General features: G+C 33.8%; 1 protein-coding gene across 14 annotated transcripts in view; it reads right to left on the minus strand.

Moving 5' to 3' along the window:
• Window positions 1-20675, minus strand: part of CNTLN (centlein) — a 181667-nt gene that overhangs the window by 28027 nt on the left and 132965 nt on the right. For all 14 annotated transcript variants that reach the window (XM_027910062.1, XM_027910047.1, XM_027910107.1 and 11 more), the window contains 3 exons: window positions 6543-6707; window positions 3102-3199; window positions 1294-1420 (listed from right to left, as the gene is read on the minus strand). In XM_027910062.1, the coding sequence (XP_027765863.1) occupies window positions 1294-1420; window positions 3102-3199; window positions 6543-6707 (390 nt within the window). The remainder of the gene's footprint in view (window positions 1-1293; window positions 1421-3101; window positions 3200-6542; window positions 6708-20675) is intronic.

Below are 20675 nucleotides of genomic sequence, written 5' to 3' on the forward strand. Positions count from 1 at the left end.
CAAAAGGGAGCCACCCACAACTGCTACTCATATCTTCTGTTAGAGGTAAAAGCATAAATTCAAATTCAGCCAAGAAAACAACTGTCTACATGTGATTAGTCTGTAAAGCTTCCTAGATAATTATTATTTAATCTAAACACTGATTTGACCAGTGCTCCTGATAGTGTTAATAGACCACTCAGCATTCCTGATAGTATTAATAACAAAGTTTTCCTGACAATATCAGTAGCAGGGAATTTCTCTGATCTTTTGCTGAAGATAATGTAAAATTTATCAAGCTGATTTTCCACACGGAATAATCAAAATAACAGATGGGATTGGACTTTCTGGAAATGCAGTGCTTAAAATACTCAAAGAAAATCATTAAAACACACCATTCCCTTCCAAATCTTTTATCTAAAACCAAAACCAGGTATTTCTCTCATGTCATACTTTAGCTCCCTTGCTTACTTATGCTCTCACTTTTCTGGCTGTGGATTTCCTAATAACACCTTATCTTCGGCATGTAGGGTAAGACAGTAGCTCTCTTTAGAACTGCAAGTGCTATATGACTGCAAGCAGAGATACTGTTTGTGATATTCAGCAAGCATAAACAGAAGCAATTTGGTAAATTGTTTATTTCTATTCTGGGGTTGCAAGATGCATAACCTCACAAAAAAACAAACATCATAATCTTTTTCTGACATTAAAGACCAAAGTGCAATACATCAGCTGCATAAATAGAAATATGCCAAACCATACACAAGTTCTCCTCAGTGAAATCATCCTAAAATTGTGCAGGATAAAATCATTTGCTATAGAAATCAAGCATTACCTACGTAGATTACAATTGCATTAAGCTAAGAACTGTGAATCATTCATAACACTGCAGTAGAAAACAGATTAACATATTAAAGCATTTAACTACTATAGCCAGGAGAGATGCATGGTCTTCATTAGCATATGTCATGTAAAATCGCCCTTGTTTCAGGTCTCCTATATTTTATGAACTTACAGTGCATAAAACTAAATCCCACTACTTACAGCATATCCTTGCAACTGTGTGTTCTGAATACTTTAATATTTAATTACACCTCTAATGAAGATACATTAAATTATGCTGAATTCATTCAAGCTATCACCATATACTGATTTCATACAAATTATAGTGGAGGGAATTACACACTTAAATTAACTTTATCTTGTTTGCTTAAAGCAATATATCGATTTAATATGTATAGTGTGTTGAAATAACTTCTGTAAATCCACCAGCTTCTGTTTTTCCTAAAACTAGGAATAGCAAGAAAGAAGTACCTTCCTCTCAAGACCTCCCAGTGTTTCACTTGAGGTTTTCTCATTTTCTTGACTTGCTTTCAGATGAGACTTTAAGTCTTCTATCAAATGTCTTTTCACAGTAACGTCCCTCTCCAACTGAGAAATTCTACAAGGGAAGAAGTCAGACTGCATGACACTCAGAAAATTTTCTTAAGATGCAACTAAAAAGCATAAATGCAGTAGACAAACTATTATTCCTGTAGCTTTAAAATACTCTTTCAAACAATAGCTGATGCAATTCTTGCAATTTACCCCATTCTCAACTACTAAACCCAGTTTCAAACTCTTATTAACCAGACCTATTTCTAAATATGCAATATATTTGTAATTTGCTTTTTGCTTGCTGAACTGAAATCACAGTAATTCTTAAACTATGACCAAAAAAGGCAAAAGAAACCTGCTGAGCACGCAAAATTTAGTAATTAAATTCCTTTGATGTCCCAAGCAATCATTCAAACACTATTTTGTATAAAATTATTTTCAGAAGAAAGTGAAATGGGGAACTCTCCTTTCATCCAACTAATACATAGAAATAGATGAAAAATCTCTATCCCTATATGTCAGATGAGATAAACTGCAAAACCTAGAAATAACATCAGCATTTGTCAAAAAATTCTCAGACAAATAAAAAAGAAACTCTCATGTAGTACAAGCTAGTCTATTCAGTGAGAAAATTATGTCTTATACAGTACTTCCACTATCATGATACAAATTAATATTTTAAATATAAATATAAGCAATATCTGAACATGTTTAGACATCTGGATTTTTTTCTAATGAAAGCAAAATGAATGATGGCAATAGGTTCAGGAATACAACATAGTTAATACAATGTCAATACTATATTAAAAAAAAACAAAACAGGAAAACAGTGCATCTAAAATTTTCTTCAATCTGTTTCACCCTAATAATAATAATAATAATAATAATGTTATTTTGGTGATTACATACTACAACTTATGAAAAAACAGTATCTATTTTTTAAAGAAACCATGACATCCAATAAGTATTTTAAATTTAAAATCTCATGGTGGAAAAATTCAGTTTCATTTTGAAACAGAAAATAAACCATGCACACAACATAACCATTTTAAGTGCTATCTATTTTGACATGAACTAATTTCAGACAAGTAAATTGCATTCTTTCTACAATTAAAAAAAAAAAAAATTAGAGGAGTTAAATTCTGGGACAGACAAGAAATTCACAGATACATAAATAGCTTTTTTATACTTTTGATAGTAATATAATTGAATAACATATTTATATCAGTTAAGGTAGGTAGAATAAAAATCTCACACACTTGACAATTTGTGAATTTAAAAATGAGTAGTAAACCTTAATCAATTCACATAGAAACAAATACAACTGTCTTTTTGAACTTTTTTAATGAATATAAGAGTAGCTATTTAATCTTATTTAAGCATCTGAACCTTGACATGTCTCTTAGCCCCTAGGCAAAGAATTACTGAATTTGAAAGACTGTGTTTAACAGTGCTGAGGAATTCATTTTGACTTACATCAAGGATAAAAAGTCTACTCTAGAGTGTGGGTTTTGATTTAAGGTATTCTTACTGCAATACAGATACTGTAGTTAGTTAGTCATTTGTCAGTTTACCAATTTAGCATCTACTGTTGCAGTTTCTAAAAAAATCCCTGTACCAGTCTGCAAGATCGCAATAAGAAGAATATGACATTCTCTTAAAAATCTAAGAATGCTAAACATTGTAGCAATTCTACAGCTGTCACTGGGTGGCACCAAACACAATGGATAGAAGAGTGACCGTACTTCGCTTGTAGTTCCCGAATCCATTCTTCTTTTTCCTGGACTTCGTTTTTTAGTGACTTAATGGTGGTCGATTGCTTAGTGATTTCATTATTCGAATTCTATATTGAAAAATATTAAAATATAAACAAAGCAGACTGAATATGATCGCAGTCAACAGGAAATTTTGAAATAATGAGCCAAGTAAACTTCCATGTATTTTATGAAAGTTCTTAGAAATTAACTGGTGCAAAAGGAGCATTCTTACTTTCTAGAAACACTTAAGTAGAAGCACATTCCTTGGAAAATATGATAAAAATCAGTAATTTTCCATTGTTCTAATAATGTATGATTAATGGATGTTCCCCAGGGCACCTGCAAGCCCAGTGTACCTATCAGGACCATGTTTTCTCTTTCATGACATGGTCAGATGAAAAGGTAACAGAAAAGTAAAACTGGATCTTTATTTGAACTACATCTTTGAATGGCATAGTTCTACAGCACAAGAAGCCTACATCTATATAGAAAGAATGTCCAATAATTCCTTTCTTGCGCTTTTAGAAATACAAGACAATATGCAAGAGTGGTTGTTTTTATGTCTCTTCAAATTCAAAGCACAAGACAGAGACACGCACAAATTCTACATTTCAGTAACATGCAGGTATGACCCTAACATTCAGGCATATGTAATTCCAGTGAAGGGAAATGATACAGTTGTTGGCCGTTCCTCATTGCATACAGTAATGAGAAAAAAAGGGCCTCAATTGCTCCATGCAAACACACATATCATCTACTCAAGATTTAAATTCAGAATAAATGAATCAGTCTACAGAAATAAAAATATGAAATTTAACTAAGTAGCCATCTTAGCAATCTGAGCATTAGCTTGAATGCCGTTGCTGAAAATGGCATATCACAGAGAGATTTCAGAACTCCAAAAGGTGTTGCCAAAAGATACGTACACATTAAGCATAAGCACAACGTATATGTGTACAGGTTCAGACGCTGTACAACAGCTTTTTATTCAATATGTATAAATAATAAGCAAAAAGATCAGACATGCTGTAAACAAAGATACTTCAGGAGAATTTCTCTGCTCAGTGCAGACTTGTAACGCCTATTAACATTAATGGGAGTATTGTACATAACTCTGTGACTCTCAGGGGGAGTATATATTCTTGTGTGCATTGTTAGATGTAAAATATTGTTCTTAATAACTTGTCTAGTCTATTTAGTATTATTATAATGTGAGGTATAACCAGATAATTGTTAAAATGATGTATGCTAGCAGAATATTCCCGAGTTTCCTGAGACCTGTTTGTGGAGGTTGAGCTCCATTAATGTAAAGCACAGCACCCTGTTACACAGTTACACACAAGATGTGAACCTGAATACTTAGGTGGGCCTCTGCACATGCTCAAAGGCAGAGAAATATGATTGCGCTATTTCACTTTCAAACTCACCATCCACACTTACAACATTTCTTTCTATTGGCAAAGACACCAGGAGCCATTACATACAACATAAACAAACACTGCGAAGACAGCTCTGAGGAAAAAAATTTAAACAACAAAACCAAGTAATTCAAAATTCTGACCTATAAGGAAAGCTTTTGCTGCTTACACATTCAGATATTTAGGAGAATAACTTTGTATCTCCTTTTTAAGGAAGACAGTTAGTCTAGAACAATAGTTTTGTTCCAGGTAAACAACTTTTCCCAAATTCTTCTCTAAAAAATGACTTGCAGAACTTAAATCAAGTTTCTAAAATTCCTAACTTTATTTATGGCCAATTTAAGTAGCTCTTGAGGTCCTTACTATCAAAACTCTCATACAATTCAGAAAACAGTGAATTTATTCTATTACTCTGTATATGGAGTTACAGAATATTTTCACCATAAATACTATTTTGCATACATGGTGTATTTTTTCATCCAAAATCATAGAATCACAGAATAGTCTGAGTTGGAAAGGACCCACAGGGGTCACCAAGTCCAACTCTTAAGCGAATGGCCTGTATAAATGTAATATATTTTTAAAAAGGAATTATTAGTATTTTGACATCAGATTTATTGATGCTTGCTAAATGTTTCCTTTGGTATAGAAACGAAAAAACTTATATTTTATATTTTTCAGCTATTTATTTTGCTGTTGAAATGTAGCAGACAAATAAATAAGCTTCTAGCATGGGTGTTACTCTCAGGCTGTTTAAAAAAAAAATCCCCTTTTGTAAAAATTTTTCTTACTTGCATAGGGCAATTGACTATTAGGTTTCTTGATAATGAAGATACTCATCTAAAAGGTACAACCCTAATTAACAGAAATTACCACTCACCAGCAACAGAGACAGATTAGTCCATCCTAAATCTGAAAACAACACTCAAGAAGTCAGTGTGTATGGTTTCAAGACCTCTTTCTCATAATTAAAGTAGGTCAATTTATGTGCCTTTTCATGGCTACTCCCTGCTGGCCTCATCTCTTTATCAATGTGACCTACCTTTACTAATCTCTGAATTTAGATGTTATGCATCCAGTGTGCTATAGCCAAGATCTGTAATACCATGATGGCCATCAAGGGCTAAGGGATCTGAGCATTACCCACATTTGTGCATTAGCACAGCTAATCCAGTATTTAGGGCCAGCGATGTTGCCCATGTAACATGGCCTTTTCTTCTACCTGATCCCTTGGCAGATGTCTTGCTACTCTGCCCTTTCTTCTAGCAGCAAGAAACTGTACCATTTTGACCTTTTCTCTTTCCTCTACTATTTAACTGAAAATGATAGGAAAAAACAACTTTAGGACATCCTGTTGCACATATATTTCCTCCAGTGAGAAGAGAAAAATAATGAATATGTTTGATCTGGGCCACCTGCTGAGAAAGCTTTCAGAAAAACACAGTCCAGTATTTACACCATTCACAAGAAACAGAATCACTGGAGACTAAAAAATGACATCATGAATAAATTAGTATTTTCCTACCAGCTAATCTACAAAAATACAAATTTAAAACAGTAAGTGTTTCTTTGAAGACAAAACCAACAGTGACATACCAGTAGCATAACACTGTAACAGAAGCTGCCCCATTAGCTCAAATTCTTTGCTCCCCTTTCACAGATAGCTTTTGCTTTTCTCTTTGTTAAAGGAAGAAAGGAATCAACACAATATTCACTGAACTAATTTCACAGCACATTACAACCAGATGTATTTAATCATTGTGTGAAAATGTAGCAAGATGCCCTGTCTTGCCTATTTGATCTGCAAAAATTATTTAAATTGTAACTTTCAGTTCTCCTGCTTATGAGTACATTTCTACTTACCATCAAAGGCAATCTAACACCTAAGTTGCTAATCACTGGCTAAGATATAAATGATAGGCTCATGTGGGTATACGTATGTCTGCTTGACCCAGTTATGAACTACTGTTCATACAAATTATCCTCAGTGCTAGATAATATGTTCTGTCACCTTTAGTTTGCACTGCAGCTGTTTCATCTCTAAATCAATGTTCTTTGAAGGAGCTGGTGTGGCTTTACTCTTGCCAACAGTTCGAGACAGGTGTTCTCTCAACTTTAATTTTCCTTGTAAATCTTCCTTCTCCTGTTGCCACTTGGCCAGGTTGGAGGTCAACATCTGTTTTACAAACATAAAAAACAATCACAGTTTCATCCTAATAATATTTCTGCTTGATCATATGAGATGCTTCTCCAGTTCAAAATTCAAGAGGAATGAAACAGTATATATTATCTGTAATTACATTGCATAGTTGTTGGTTGAATTCTCTAGTACAGGCAAAGATCAAATCCAGCGGGAAAAAGAAGTCAATGAACATTAAAAACAAGTAATTTTTTTAAAGGCAAAAATCATCATAAAAAAACCTGTAACAGTGGTTACTGTTGAAACCTGTTTAACTAGAGCCTCTCTAGGATTCATCAATTATTTCTACACAGAACATAAAGAAATACCAAGTTGCCTCAGACACCAATGCATATTAAAGGTGGTTAAATGTCAAATCTGTTTTAATGGTGACCACCGTAAGCTCACCTGAATTGCTGTGTTGACAATTGCTATAAAACATACACCCTTCTCTTGGCTTTTGTTTTGATATTTGTAGGGCTTGTAGAGGTTAAAGCAAAGTGGACCAGCTGCACTAAATATCTTCTGGTTGGCTGGTCTTTACTTGTGTGTTATTTCATCCCTCTCACATATATACACCATAGCCAGAGAACCACATATTCCATAACCTTGACTCTAGTGCTGAAGTACTTAAGTGCTAAAAGACAAGTTGGAGCAGGACAGGATAACAGATGTTAGTTGTTTATTCCACTGGGTAGGTCTTACCACCCTATACTGCAGCCAAAATGCTTCTCATTTAGCAACATAAATGCTAAGTCCAATTAGCAGACAAGCCTTGTTAGGGATTTAGTTCAAATAAATATCATGAAAACAAACTCTCAGTCTTGTTGCACTTGACTGACAACCAACAAGACTTAATCAATCTTTGTACCAATATATTTCACGAAACTCCTTATAGAGCTAATGTTTTAAGTAATTGTTTAATTTAAATAATGTTGAATGTTGTTCTGCAAAAAGGGATCAGAAATAATCTCCATGCTAGTGGTTAGCTTTCACAAAACTGTAGTCAGCTGGAAGCCAACAATGGCCCAACAATTCTCTAAAAATTAGATTTTATACTGTTTAATGGTATTAGAAAAGAACTTTTCATATACATGTATTTATATATGCATACTCTCCCTGATAATGCTGATAATCTGAAGATCACATATATCCAAATAAAAGAAAAACTACTTATAGTCATATTTATTCCTACTAAGAACGACAAGAGAATGCTTGTTAATTCTGCATTACCTTAAAAAAATACCATAGGTATGAGAAACTGCATCCTGTATTTAAAGTTAAAACTCTTAACAGTATTTCTTTCGCATTCATTAAGCAAATTTATTAAAATCAATGGGCATTATACATGTGTATCTGAGTTAAGCACTGTTCTTAGGAAAGGGGCCATTCCGTTCTGTGTCTGCTGTCATTATTGAAAAAGAAATAAATAGTGTTAATGTATTTTCTAATTGACTATTCCTCAGTATAATATACTATTCCCATAATTCATACATTCTCAGAGAAAAAGACAAAATGAAGGCTACTTCAATAAGCAAAAGCAGTAGTAGTACAGAAAGATGTAGTATAGAAAATATAAGGATTATGTTAATTTGTCAAGTATAACCAATATTTCTACATGCAGAATTTCATGATTCAGTGTCTCTATAATAAATTATTCATAAAAAGAAAAGCAAGAAGAAAAAAATCATAGCTACATTAATATCTCTGTTTAAAACCAGAAATGCCCCCATATCTGCTCAAGAGAGCTTGTGACTCTCAGAAGTTTCTTTAGCTACTGCTGCTGCCAATATGCATCAGTTCTAAAATGTCCTGATTGCACTGGCCACATTCTCAAAAATTATAGCAGATACATAGAAAAACTAAAAGGCCTTCATGGGACAGGCGCTAAAGAGGACAGTCGTAGAATTTACTTATGGAGGTAGAAAAAAAGAATTTAAAATAAGAATCTACATAAATTCAGAAACAGTATCAGAACGACAAGGGTGAAGTGAAAGTAACATATGCAGAGGCAAAAACCTCCACCTTGCAAAAGCAGACAGACATGCAATTGCAATCAGAGGTATCAAGAAGGTTGTCTCTTAATACTTCTGTTGACAATGTAAATGTGCTACAGTACTGATAATTCTCCTCCCTTACTCTTCTATTCACAATATATTGAATGGCTGTGTGAAAATCCTTTATCAATCTATGTGTGATGCGAAAAACAACCCCCATGCCCTAGCAAAATATTTATGACTAAAAGATATTCTTTGCATTTACTTATTTAAGAAGCAAGTTCATTACCCTGCTGTTACTCACCACTTGCTACATTTTAGGTCAAGCCTTTTGTTATTTTTTCTTTTTTAGACACAGTGGAAGTTTTGTGTGTGTGCTACCATGCATGCAAATCCTGAGTGACAGAGTAAAAAGAATTTACTCCAGGGGAAGAGGTCACCAGGATGAAAGGCAGAATCTTAAACACCAGCTAGACCAGATGTTGATAAAGGCAGGCTACTGCTGTTCCTCTGCAATGTAGAGGCCTTTGTCTGCTGCACCTCCTCCAGAGTGTTTTGGCTTAACAGATGTTTATAGGTTCAATATTTTAACATCCATCTATCTTAATCTCCTTGCTCCTGGTATACCCATGACACTCTGTTCTGTTGTTCACAAAGGAGTAAGTGATGAAATCACGGTTTTTAGGTAGTCAGTGTAAAGCTTCCATTGACTCAGCAAGGCTTTTTACCATAAATGCTCTCTCAGAAAGATAGCTATGTGGAAGGCCAAATAGATTAACACACGAAGTTCCTGGAATGGCCTATTGCTCCTTGGCATCACAACCACCCTGTAAGGGACTTTGAGCTCAGTTTACAGCAGTCACCCTCCTACTGCAACTGGCATGTATGAAAATAACATTTCTTCTGGTAGTGGCTGATACTCTTGTAACACAAATCCATACATTTATATTTGCAAAATACATTATATAGAAAATATTTCTGGGCAAAATTATAAAACAGGATGTAAATCAGGTATTCTTGAAACCCTTTTTAAGCAATGACATAACCTTATTTTACTACTGATTTTGTAATTCAAATATAGCTAATATACTCAGATGTGTAAAAACCCTATTTGCTATGAAGCTTACTATCCTAAAATCCTGGCAGATGAAAACATTGCAACAACTGTAAGAAAACTGAGGTTAACATACTTCTTTTCTCTAAGAACTCCTGCTACAGTAGATAATAAAATACATCCGCTATATGCATAGATCCTATACCAGGTTCTATATTAAAATTTCACACTCTTTCTATGAAAGTTTTAAAGAGAACTCTGTTTTTTTCACAGTTTTAGCTTAATCATGAAAAATATCATGTGTACACATAATATACTTGTTGTACACATAAAACATGTAAGAACTTTTCAAATCAAACTTGGAGGCACAGAGCTAGGTACTTATGATTTTACCCACTCCATTAAATGGTATTATAACATAATGATAAACATATTTACAATATCCAAGACAAATTTATTGTGTCAACCCCATTAGGCTGGCCTTTTTTTTGTTCTCTTTAATCAAAACTTTCCTCTGCCTGAAGAAAAAAAAAAAAAAAAAGGTAAAATTAATAAAGATGGTACGTAGCTATCTGAAAATATGAAAAGATATATACCAGACTAAAAAGCTAACTGTGCTGCATACTTAATGTGATCATATAGACAAAAGGCAAATAAGTCCAAATCCTCAATCAAAGTTCTTCTCATGCAAGTGCCGTAAGTGGTTGATTACTTGGTATTCTAGACATGAAGACAAAATATCAAATAGAAGTCTCTGGTGATTTAATATCCTAACCCTAAACTGAAACAAAGAAACCCCCAAGCAAGACAAACTTCTAAAATGTAGAACTTATTTGTCATCTACTCTCCTGAAATTTTAGTAAAATCTACCAAATCACTTAGTTGCAATTTTTTTTCCAGCAAAACACAGTTATCAGCAGCTGACTATTTCACAAAATGTCAAATAAATGAAGGTAATATAGAGGACTTTTTGCCTGTGCTTTAGCTAGTTGTTAGACTTCAGTAGCCTTTAGAGACCATTAAGTACCCTTTGGCTAATTGGCCAATGGTAGATTAATCCTCTTTTTATTCTAGCAGCACTATTTTAACACCCTTTGCACTCTGTCAGTGTACTATCTGAATGACAAAATAATATTGTGCATGAATAATAAGCGGAAAAGTTAAATTAACATTTCATGTTTCACATGCCATACCTATGTGTCAGGGAAAAGAACCCTCTTTTAAAGCCACTGACATTCAACTTTTTTAAACAATCTCTGACATCTTACAGAAGTGAATCTTCCTAATTATTGCTAATAGTCTATCAAAGAAAAAAATAACCTTCTCTTGAAGTGCAGTTGTCTGGTATGGATGAACACAGCTCTAAAGTGCATAGTAAAGACAGGCATGACACTTGAGGTGTGCTACATTATTATGAGGTCATACTAAATATGGTTTGCAATGAACAAAGCAGCTTTTAAGGATGTTTAAGGCACAGAAAATGTCAATCTCTCGTGAAGTGTTTAAATTAGTTCCCGGAAGAGAAATACAGACATCAGCCTGCAGAAAAGAGGTATACTTCTCATCTCAAGTATTTTACTAAAGAAAAACATTTGCCCTATTGATAATGGTAACAGAATTGCATTCCATCTGCTTTATAAAAGCAGTATTTCCATTCCTGTTATCTAAAGAATGGCCCTTTCATAAACACAAATTGTAAATTCAGCTATTACTGGGAAAACAGTTGTAATCACTAACAAAAACTCCTGTCAAAGACTCTATCTTAACCATGTACTAGTACTGATCAATCATTTATAAAGGGTTATTTATTGTATAGCACTTCATAAACAAAGCCTTTACTTGTAATTTTAATTCAGCTATTTTATAGGTAACTTACAGCTAAATTTATTCTACAACATACAAAAACCTAGCATTGCAACATCTGGCAATGGCAAATTACTAAATAATAAAAAAAGAAAATCCATCAAATCAGTCCAGATAGGTACTTTTTAAATTTTGTCTTTCTCTTTTTGTAAATAACAATAATGATATTAATATTACAAAGATAAAGACCAGAATACATAAATCTACTCTAGAGAAATACACAACACTCATGTATGAAGGTACTGGAGTAATATATTCTGGGCCCAATTCTCCAAGAAATCATCTGCTCCTCTAAACAACAGACAGGTTTGAGTACAGAATCATGCATTGCGCAATCAGCCAGTGATCATTCAAATAAACTATAGAAAATAAGAAAAAACTTAGTAATAATTTAGGTAACACTTTTTAAGATCATGAAAATGCTTCTGAAACATGTCATCTGTACAGTGATTACACCAATTTAAAGGTAAAGGTTCTAACCTGCAGCAATTCTATTTCAGCCTTCATTTTCTATCACTTTCATTTCATGTCTCTGTACAAGTACACATTGCTGTATCCCATGCCTAATTTCTGTATGTATTAAGAAAGCTACAATGCTTTCATACTAAAGCAGATGCAGCACTTTATCTGTCCATGCAAACTGCAAAGGAATATAAGGACTATTAACTATTTATTTAATATTACTTATATAAGTAGTTTCACTATGATCAATTTTATGATCACAACTACATGATTTATTTTTGTAGTGATTGAGTTTCCAATATGGAGACGCAACCTGCCAGCATATACAGATATGCAGTACATTGCCTCCAAGGCCCTAACATTCCCAGATAAAAATTACAGAACTTAAAAAATTAGTATTTCTTAAAAATAAAAATATTCAGTATTACACTATATTATACTATATCTTACATATTTAGTTTAAATTATTTGAAGCATTAATATCTACCAGGCCCAACACAGTACATGAAAATGTTTTACTACAAATAAATTAAAAATGACAATATAACCAGAGACATTTCACATTTTGTCCCATCTGAAAACAGCATTATAGCATGCCAGTTGAGAAGATATGGCTGAAGTTCAAACTCAATGTTTTCATGTACCCACCATTGCTATTTAAATAAATGCTAGTTAAGTTGGGTATTCCAACATCTACGATGCCTGTGCACATTAACTATTGCTATACAAAAGCAAAGACTTCCAGCTGATGATTTCCACGGCTTTGTACTTACGAGGGAATTTTCAATATAAGACATGGAATCCACATGATCTTTTGTAGTTAGGACTAGGTTTTACTGCACAATCTTTTTAAGGACTACACAGTATTTATCAGATTTTCATCAAACACAAGAGTTGGGGCAAACTCAAAAAGCTAAAAATTTAATTTTTCATCTAGGGTCAGGGATAGTGCTTGCCATATTCCCCCTGCTTAATCTTAACACATCTAAGCACTGCAAATGAACTACTTGCATGAGAGCCAGTCAGGGAATTTCACAATCCCTACAACTCATTACGAATTTAACAGCAGCAATACTAAGTATTCATATGTTTCAGATAACACATACAAATATGCTGCACTAAAACTCATTGGGGGGAAAAATTAATAATGCTTCCATCTGTTTTCTGTATAACTCACATAAAATAGAGAGAAACCAAAATGAAAATGCTATTTTAAATACTGTTTTGAAACTTTCTTTTGATTTACCCACTTAGTTCCAAAGCATACAGCTCTATGGTTTTAAAAATTAAAGTTATTTTTAAGAGAATATGTAAGCAAAAAAAGAAACAAAACAGCTGAAAAAATAGTGAAATATTAATTTAACCTCTCCTCATTTCTATCTGTTTTAGAGAGTGAACCATTTTCAACAGAAATATTTCTGCATCTCAAATATAAGCGGTCAGGAAATCTGTGCTTGTAGGGAAAGCTATTCCATCTCCCATACTGCTCTTTATATATTATTTTCCTTTTTTTCAGTCTCAGATTTTCAACTGTTAAAGACCATTCCCTTCCATTTTACTCTGAGGAAGTGATAGAACTGTTTTAAGATAAAAATTACTAAAATGTAGGTTATAGTTTATTGTTAGAAGTTGGTTACAATATTCAAAATGGCTCTGTGCTTAATTTTATATATTAATTTAGGAATTTCATTTGTAACTGTTTCAAATATCAACAGAAGATGAAAAAATGTCGTCAGAAGGTTGTTGTTTTGTTTTTCTTTTTAATGTAGACAGCTGTGTAAAAGTAAAACATTTTAAATATGAACTGTATTAAAAAACATAAGTAATGGAAAAATTCTATGTTGTCACAGAGCAGGAGAAATATAGAAATAAACAACAAAGAGTTGGGAAAAAAATGTTAAGCACCTGGAATTTTCCTAATCACATAAAGGTGATATTATACAAATATTCATTTATTATTTACATCTCTACCTAAGAAAATAAAAACATCCTGCTAGCCACTTCTGAGAGGTATAAGAAAGCTGATGACAGACATTGTGGGGAAGATGCAAAGACAGGAATATTTTTCAAAACAATGAACTGCATTTAAAATTTACCACTACAATGTACTGCATATAAATTAAGGTGGTAATTCATCCCTGGATTCTTGTAAATGAACCCCCACAGTCTTATCTTTAATTTGTAATTTATGTTATCATTGGAACTCTTGCTAAAATTACAGGCATAAATGAACAGTTTAGGGTAAAATACCCCTTGCATTACTTATTAAATACCTGAAGAGACCATCACAAGAAAAAGCCATGTTTTCAGTCTAATGTATAAAGTGAAATATACTTTCCCTTTATCATTACTACCATCAATATTAAGACTCATTTGGGCAATTAATTATTTTACCATACATGAACAGTAGGAGGACAACACTGTATTTGCATCTAATCCCTGTAATTCTACATCCCATCTTGAACCAGACCTATAGCTGCTGTTCCTTAGTATTTCCCTCATTCTCCCCTGCTTCAAGAAGATAAGAATATGAACAAAATCATACCTTTCTCTTTGGTGTACATAATACTCTAAACACCATAGGACCACATTTGAATCTGCAAATGAACTGAAAATTGTGGGCAGTTTGGCCACCAAAAGTAAATCTTTTTCCAGTGCCTGTGAATCTTGTGAGACATGCTATGGCTAGTCATGCAGTCACACACTGCTGAGAAAGGAACTGAAGCTCTTGGTGCATTAAGCATCAAAGATAGCATGGAGTGATGCAAAATAAACCTGAACATGACACAAGCTACAGGAACAGTCCATGATTACCTTATTAATTCCCAATTAAGCTTTAGGAGAGCAAATCAGACTGTGCAAAGCATTAGCAAAAAAGTACATTCTTCCACCTCCTCTAGCAGCAACTTAGTCCATGAGGTTCAGGCACTTCACATGGTGACAAACCTAAAAAACTCCTCCCATTATGTTATAGAGTTGGTACACTGGTAGGGATTCCAAAGAATCCTGTAAAACCTGTAAAACAGCACTCATTATCTGCAACGATGGCGGGAGGGGTGGGGGGGAGGAGGCGAGGCAGGGGAGGGCTGTCTAAGGCATAGGAAGATTACAACAATCCCAAGGAGGTTACGCTGTAGAGAAATTTTTTAAAAAAGGAATCTCAGGTGTAGTTTCCTGTCTCAGTAGTAGTCTTAGTTGTAAAACTTTTCTACTGTTGTTGAAGATGCCTTAGCTCTTGACTCCTATTCATTTATGTCTAGATAGAAAGAAAAAAAAAAGACCTACAAAGGTATCTCAGTGTGGGATAGGTAAGAAAATATGGTCAAACAGGAAACCAGTGCTTTGCAGAAGATCTAACAGTTCTGAACTGGTGAAGCTGAAGATTCCTCTTCTGAAATCCAGAGGAGTTCAGAAGAACTGTAACCTATGTTTATTTCTGACATTTTTCCCTGAAGGACAAGATGTGGGAGCTATTGTTATGGTTCTGCTTTCTGATCACTGATAAACCTTACTAGAAACCAAGCAGTAATAAGCTGCATGGAGGAAAAGGGGAACTTTGTGTCCGAGGAGTAAAAGTTTCCAAGGAGCTGCCAGCTCCACAGTTCAAACTCTTCAGTATTAAGATGTGCTAGTTATTTACAAAAAAAACCAGCTTTCCATTTGAGAATAAATAGACAATTTCTGAATAATTTGGTTTAACTGCAGAGAAGATTCTCCTGGTAGCCTTCTGCAATTCTTCAGTGCCCTCGGAGAAAAGAATTGACCTATACATATACATATGGTCTTTCCCAAAAAATTAAATCCATTTTTCTTAAGGGATATAGAAGCACAAACTGACCACTGGCTGTTTTAAATAACCTTTTATGCCTGGGGAGGTGGGCATTACACTCCTTCAGTCTTTACCATTAATCTGTTATTTTATGGATTTCATTAATTACAGACATTCAATCTTTTCTCATAGTATGTTCAAAGCTTACTAAAATTCTTGTTCCTTTCTTCCAATATGTTTATTTTGTGTGCGGTTTCCATAGCAAGATACAATATTGCACAGAGTGCCTTGACACTGTTAAGTAGCACAATAAATGTCCTCTTTAATAAATAATGCCTGACAAGCTGGCAATGGTTCTGCTATGAAGAACAGTAGTTTGACAAGCTGGTGGCCTTCAATGCTACGAAGTACCATCATACTAAGAACAGTATTTGTTTAGCCTGCGGATCTTTGCAAAATAAACACATATATCCACGAGACAAAAACTCCACAAAACCAAAAATCAATCAAACAAAAATGTTGCAACTCGACCCGAAATCCAACAAACTAAAATATTGACTTTTCCACACCTTACTGAGTTTGCATCTCGCATATGTTAACTTTGTTAAGGGAAGGATAACAAGTAAAAATAGATGTCTCACATGTAAATATTTTTTCATGACCAACAACACTTCTACCCTAGGTTTACTATATTTTTATGTACAAACATGGGAAAAACATTTGAAAAAGTAGAGAGCAGGAAAGTTTTAGTGGTCATTCACTAGTGATATTTCAATTAAATCTTGATTTTGTACTGTGGGATTCAAACTAAAGAAATTATCTTAGAGAAATAAAAGAAAATCCTTCTTATATTTGGAAAAAAATCCCAAGACTGCCAAACTCAAAACTATCACTTGAATAAAACCTGTTTCTCCTTACTTTAATTAATAACTGATTTTTAAATCAAATATGTAGATATTTTTTAAAGACTTTAATGTTTCAAATTGAAAACTGTTCACAAATATAAAAATAATTTCTTTTCCTTAATGGCTAACTTTAAAATTGTTACTGCTATAACTGCTTTAGAAAGACAAAATAAAAACTTGGAAGTGCAGTTTTTTGTGTCTTTTTTTATACTTTAAACCAATCTTCTGGATGAGAAGGCACTACATCCATTTGCAGATAACAGCGAGTCTATTGCTGAAACACTACCTAAAAAAATATCTGGAGAAGTGACATTTGATCCTTTACAAATAGATATATAGTATATGGAAGTGTGCTTTTTATTACATATTTTAGATTTCAATATTTTTACCATGATATGTTTTTGATACTAGTAAAAATGTGCAGCCTTTTTCAATCATAATTTATAAAGAAAGAAAACATGTAATTATCAGTATTTTGATGGTTTTATCTGTAGGAAAAATATGTAGAAATCCTTTCTGACCACTATTGCTTACTGAGATCTTAATGACAAATATGAATTGCCACACATCTCTACACACAAACGGAAGCAAGAAAAGTTAAAATTCTTCAGAAAATCTAAGCAGTTTCTTGCTTGCAGCTGTACAGGAATCATCATTTCACTAGAAACAAAACAAAAATTACAGACTTGTAATGCTTAGATCACTTTCACTGACTTAAAATCTTGTTCTTCAAAGTGACTTAAAAACCTGAGAAAAACAACAGTATGACTACACTACAGGGTGCTCCTAGTGATAATCATACTTTCTTCAACACCTAATACAAAACATAGACATTGTTTTAACAAATACCACTTGGCTGACCAAGAAGATAGGATGAAGGAATAAGAAAGTCACGTCCAATTCCTCATGGATTCTCGGCTTGGATCCTGGTTTTTGCACAGTTTACCTTATGAACATGATCTGAGTGACATTTCACAAATTCCTGGATAAATGTTGATACACTCTGCCAGCAGAGAGACTGGCTGTGTCATGTACAGATCAATAACAGAACTGTATTTCATCAGCCTCGGAATCAAAAGTGCTTCATCTGGCAAAAGCCATGGCCCTTGAGGATCTGATATATATAAAATGAATACTGTACACAGGATGACTACTACAAAAGCTGCCAGTGTAAAGACTAGTCTAGAGCTACACAGTTGAGTACATGTAAATAAGAAAATATTTATTGTATATATAAAGAAGTTTTTCACTCCTATTTATTAAGACTACAGCAAATATCACAAACCAGCAGCTGAATAATAAAAATGAATTTAAACTTTTATGATTCCTGATGAGGAAATAAACACAGGACAATGCAATATTCACAATCTTTGGAGGAATTTACAAGAAAATGAAAGTATGTTTTGAACTGTATACAATAATATGTGTGGTCTGCAATAAAATACACTCTAAGCTGGAGGAATGCCTTATCAAAATTATGTTCATTGAAAATACGCTTATCTTTTTCAGAGTAACTCCTCAAAGTAGAAATCTTGAAACTGTAAATCATCATATACTACCTGTAGTTTCAGTCCTCAATATAGATTTTCCTAAAAAAACAATTGAAATTTATGTCTCTGACTGCTTAGTTTTACTTGTGATTATCCAACTTTGGTAACAGAACTTGTAAAATTTATATCTTCAAGTGCATGCAGCAGCTGTAGATTTTTAATTGAAATCACTTTCTATCAGAATGCCTTTCCCTCAGTTTTCTATAGTAAATTGAGTTTTAATTAGTTTATATTACAAACAATACTTTGAAAAATAAGTATGTTTATTCTTTTGAAGCCAAGCTTTTGACAAAATATCTCAGCTTTAGTCCTTTATCAAGATTTTGACTCAAAAGCAAGATAAATCTATGCTTCCAACTAAAATGAAAAGCTTTTTCCTTTAAAAATTTCATTACTGCCTTACTGAAAAACTGCTTCTTTATGCTCAACCCTACAGGTGGAATATGAAAGAAATATTAAAAAAAATTTACAAAAATCTTTATGTTTTTATCTTCTGCATTCTTCTTCTTTCCTTACCAAGTTACATATTACCTAATTAAAGAGCTTTAGTCCTCTCACAGCTCTGCAATTAGCAACGTTAAACAGTTGTACAGGCCAACAGTAATCCTAAATGCTGTGTACATTACACAAAAGCTATTTTCTCTTTTCTGCATATCTTCTGCTCAAGACTGCTTCTCTTTAAATGCTCCTGTTGCATACTGTGGAATATGCCTTTCCTTCAGGTTACTTTCTTTATTACAATATCCATTTCCCACACTCTACGTGTGTATGTCTTGAGTGGTGATATCTTCTTCCCCTGTCTCATAATTTCTCTTCCTTATGACCTGATATTTGAACGTCATTATAACACTCTTCCTGGGCTTAAGGTACATCCTTATAAAACAGTGGTTTGATATATCTTAAATTCATCATCCATGTTTACAACTCTTTTCCACAGCACTACTAAACCCATTTTGGCATTCATTACAAAAATACTGTTGCCCAGCTGTGCTCTACGAAGTACATGCATTTCTTCCATCAGTTCTACAGATAAATGAACAGTGTTACTGAAGTTGAGAACATATCTTCCTGTTTATACTTCTCATTAATTCAGCTCATGCCATTAAACACATCCTCTCTCTTCCTGTCATTTTTTCATGCTTCCTACAGAACAGACATATTTTTTTTATTCTCCTAAGAAAGACTTTGCCCACTGCTAACCACAAGCAGCTGATTTCTCTAATTCTTCTTTTTTAGATTAATTGTCCAATATCACTGCAGTTCTCTGACTCCAACGGGCAATGATCAATTGCAGTCACATAGAAAATACAGATCTCATATCTGGTATGATTCTTATTTGAGTTCTTAGATATTTTTTCAATCTTCCTTTGCTAGACTGCAGACTCTGCAAGAAGATTTCTTTTCCTTAGGTATTTAAACTTGAGTTACCTGTTAATCTCCTCTCTGAAAATCCCACATTGTTCTCTGGAACGGTATATATTCAAATCCTTCTCCCAAGTCTTGAAATGCTTTTTACTTGCTTTAATTTCTTTCTTGGATTCTGCATACTAGAACTGCACAGACTACTCTAGGAGTAGTCAAATCATGCCAAGGGAAAGAAAACATATTCTCTCTGCTCCTATTGTATAAAATCCAGTTTATACATTCAAGGACTGCACTAGTGTTATTCACGATGACAATGGGAGTTCATAGTCAGCTCATTACCTACTAGGACTCTCATTTTTCTTTAGAGTCCTAGTTCTCAGGAGACAGCCATTCAGCCTCACTCACCATGAACTCGAGCAATGTATTGGTTTTCATTATGATGTAATGATTTCCTCATTAAAAACACTGTGAGGTCATAATGATCTATACTTTTCAATCAGACTCTGGTGGATGATTGAAAGCTTAGACTAGTTGTCAATGACTGAAGATATCCTCCTGCACTGGCTAGCATTTTTTCCATTGCCACTAAGTTTTAAAATAATGAGTGAAAGATTTTACCTCTAAAACAAACTGCAAAAAGAATGCCATTTATTTCATAGTATATCCAGAGAGAATATATGTGTAAGGTGTAAACCATTATCTTGGGGAAAAAAATAATGTTATCATTCATGTGAAGGATCAACTGAAAAATTAGTTTAATGGTATATGAGATTCTGAGCCAGTGAAAATGATGAAGTGGTACTTGAAAAAAAAAAAAAAAATGGCCAGTCTCTTCGCGAACGAAGAACCGGGGAAGGTCTTTCCACCTTCCAGCCTGCGCATTGGATTTTTTAGGTGAGACACAGTGTGCGCGGAACTGAGCCCACCCTTTAATCCTGAGGTTCATCTGCCGGGGCCAAGCACGCTTGGACGGTGGCAGCGAGGTCCTCAGGACGTAGAT

Source organism: Empidonax traillii, unplaced genomic scaffold, assembly GCF_003031625.1.
Source record: "Empidonax traillii isolate 1590-97213 ecotype Southwest subspecies unplaced genomic scaffold, ASM303162v1 scaffold28:size2823434, whole genome shotgun sequence".
Taxonomy (NCBI): domain Eukaryota; kingdom Metazoa; phylum Chordata; class Aves; order Passeriformes; family Tyrannidae; genus Empidonax; species Empidonax traillii.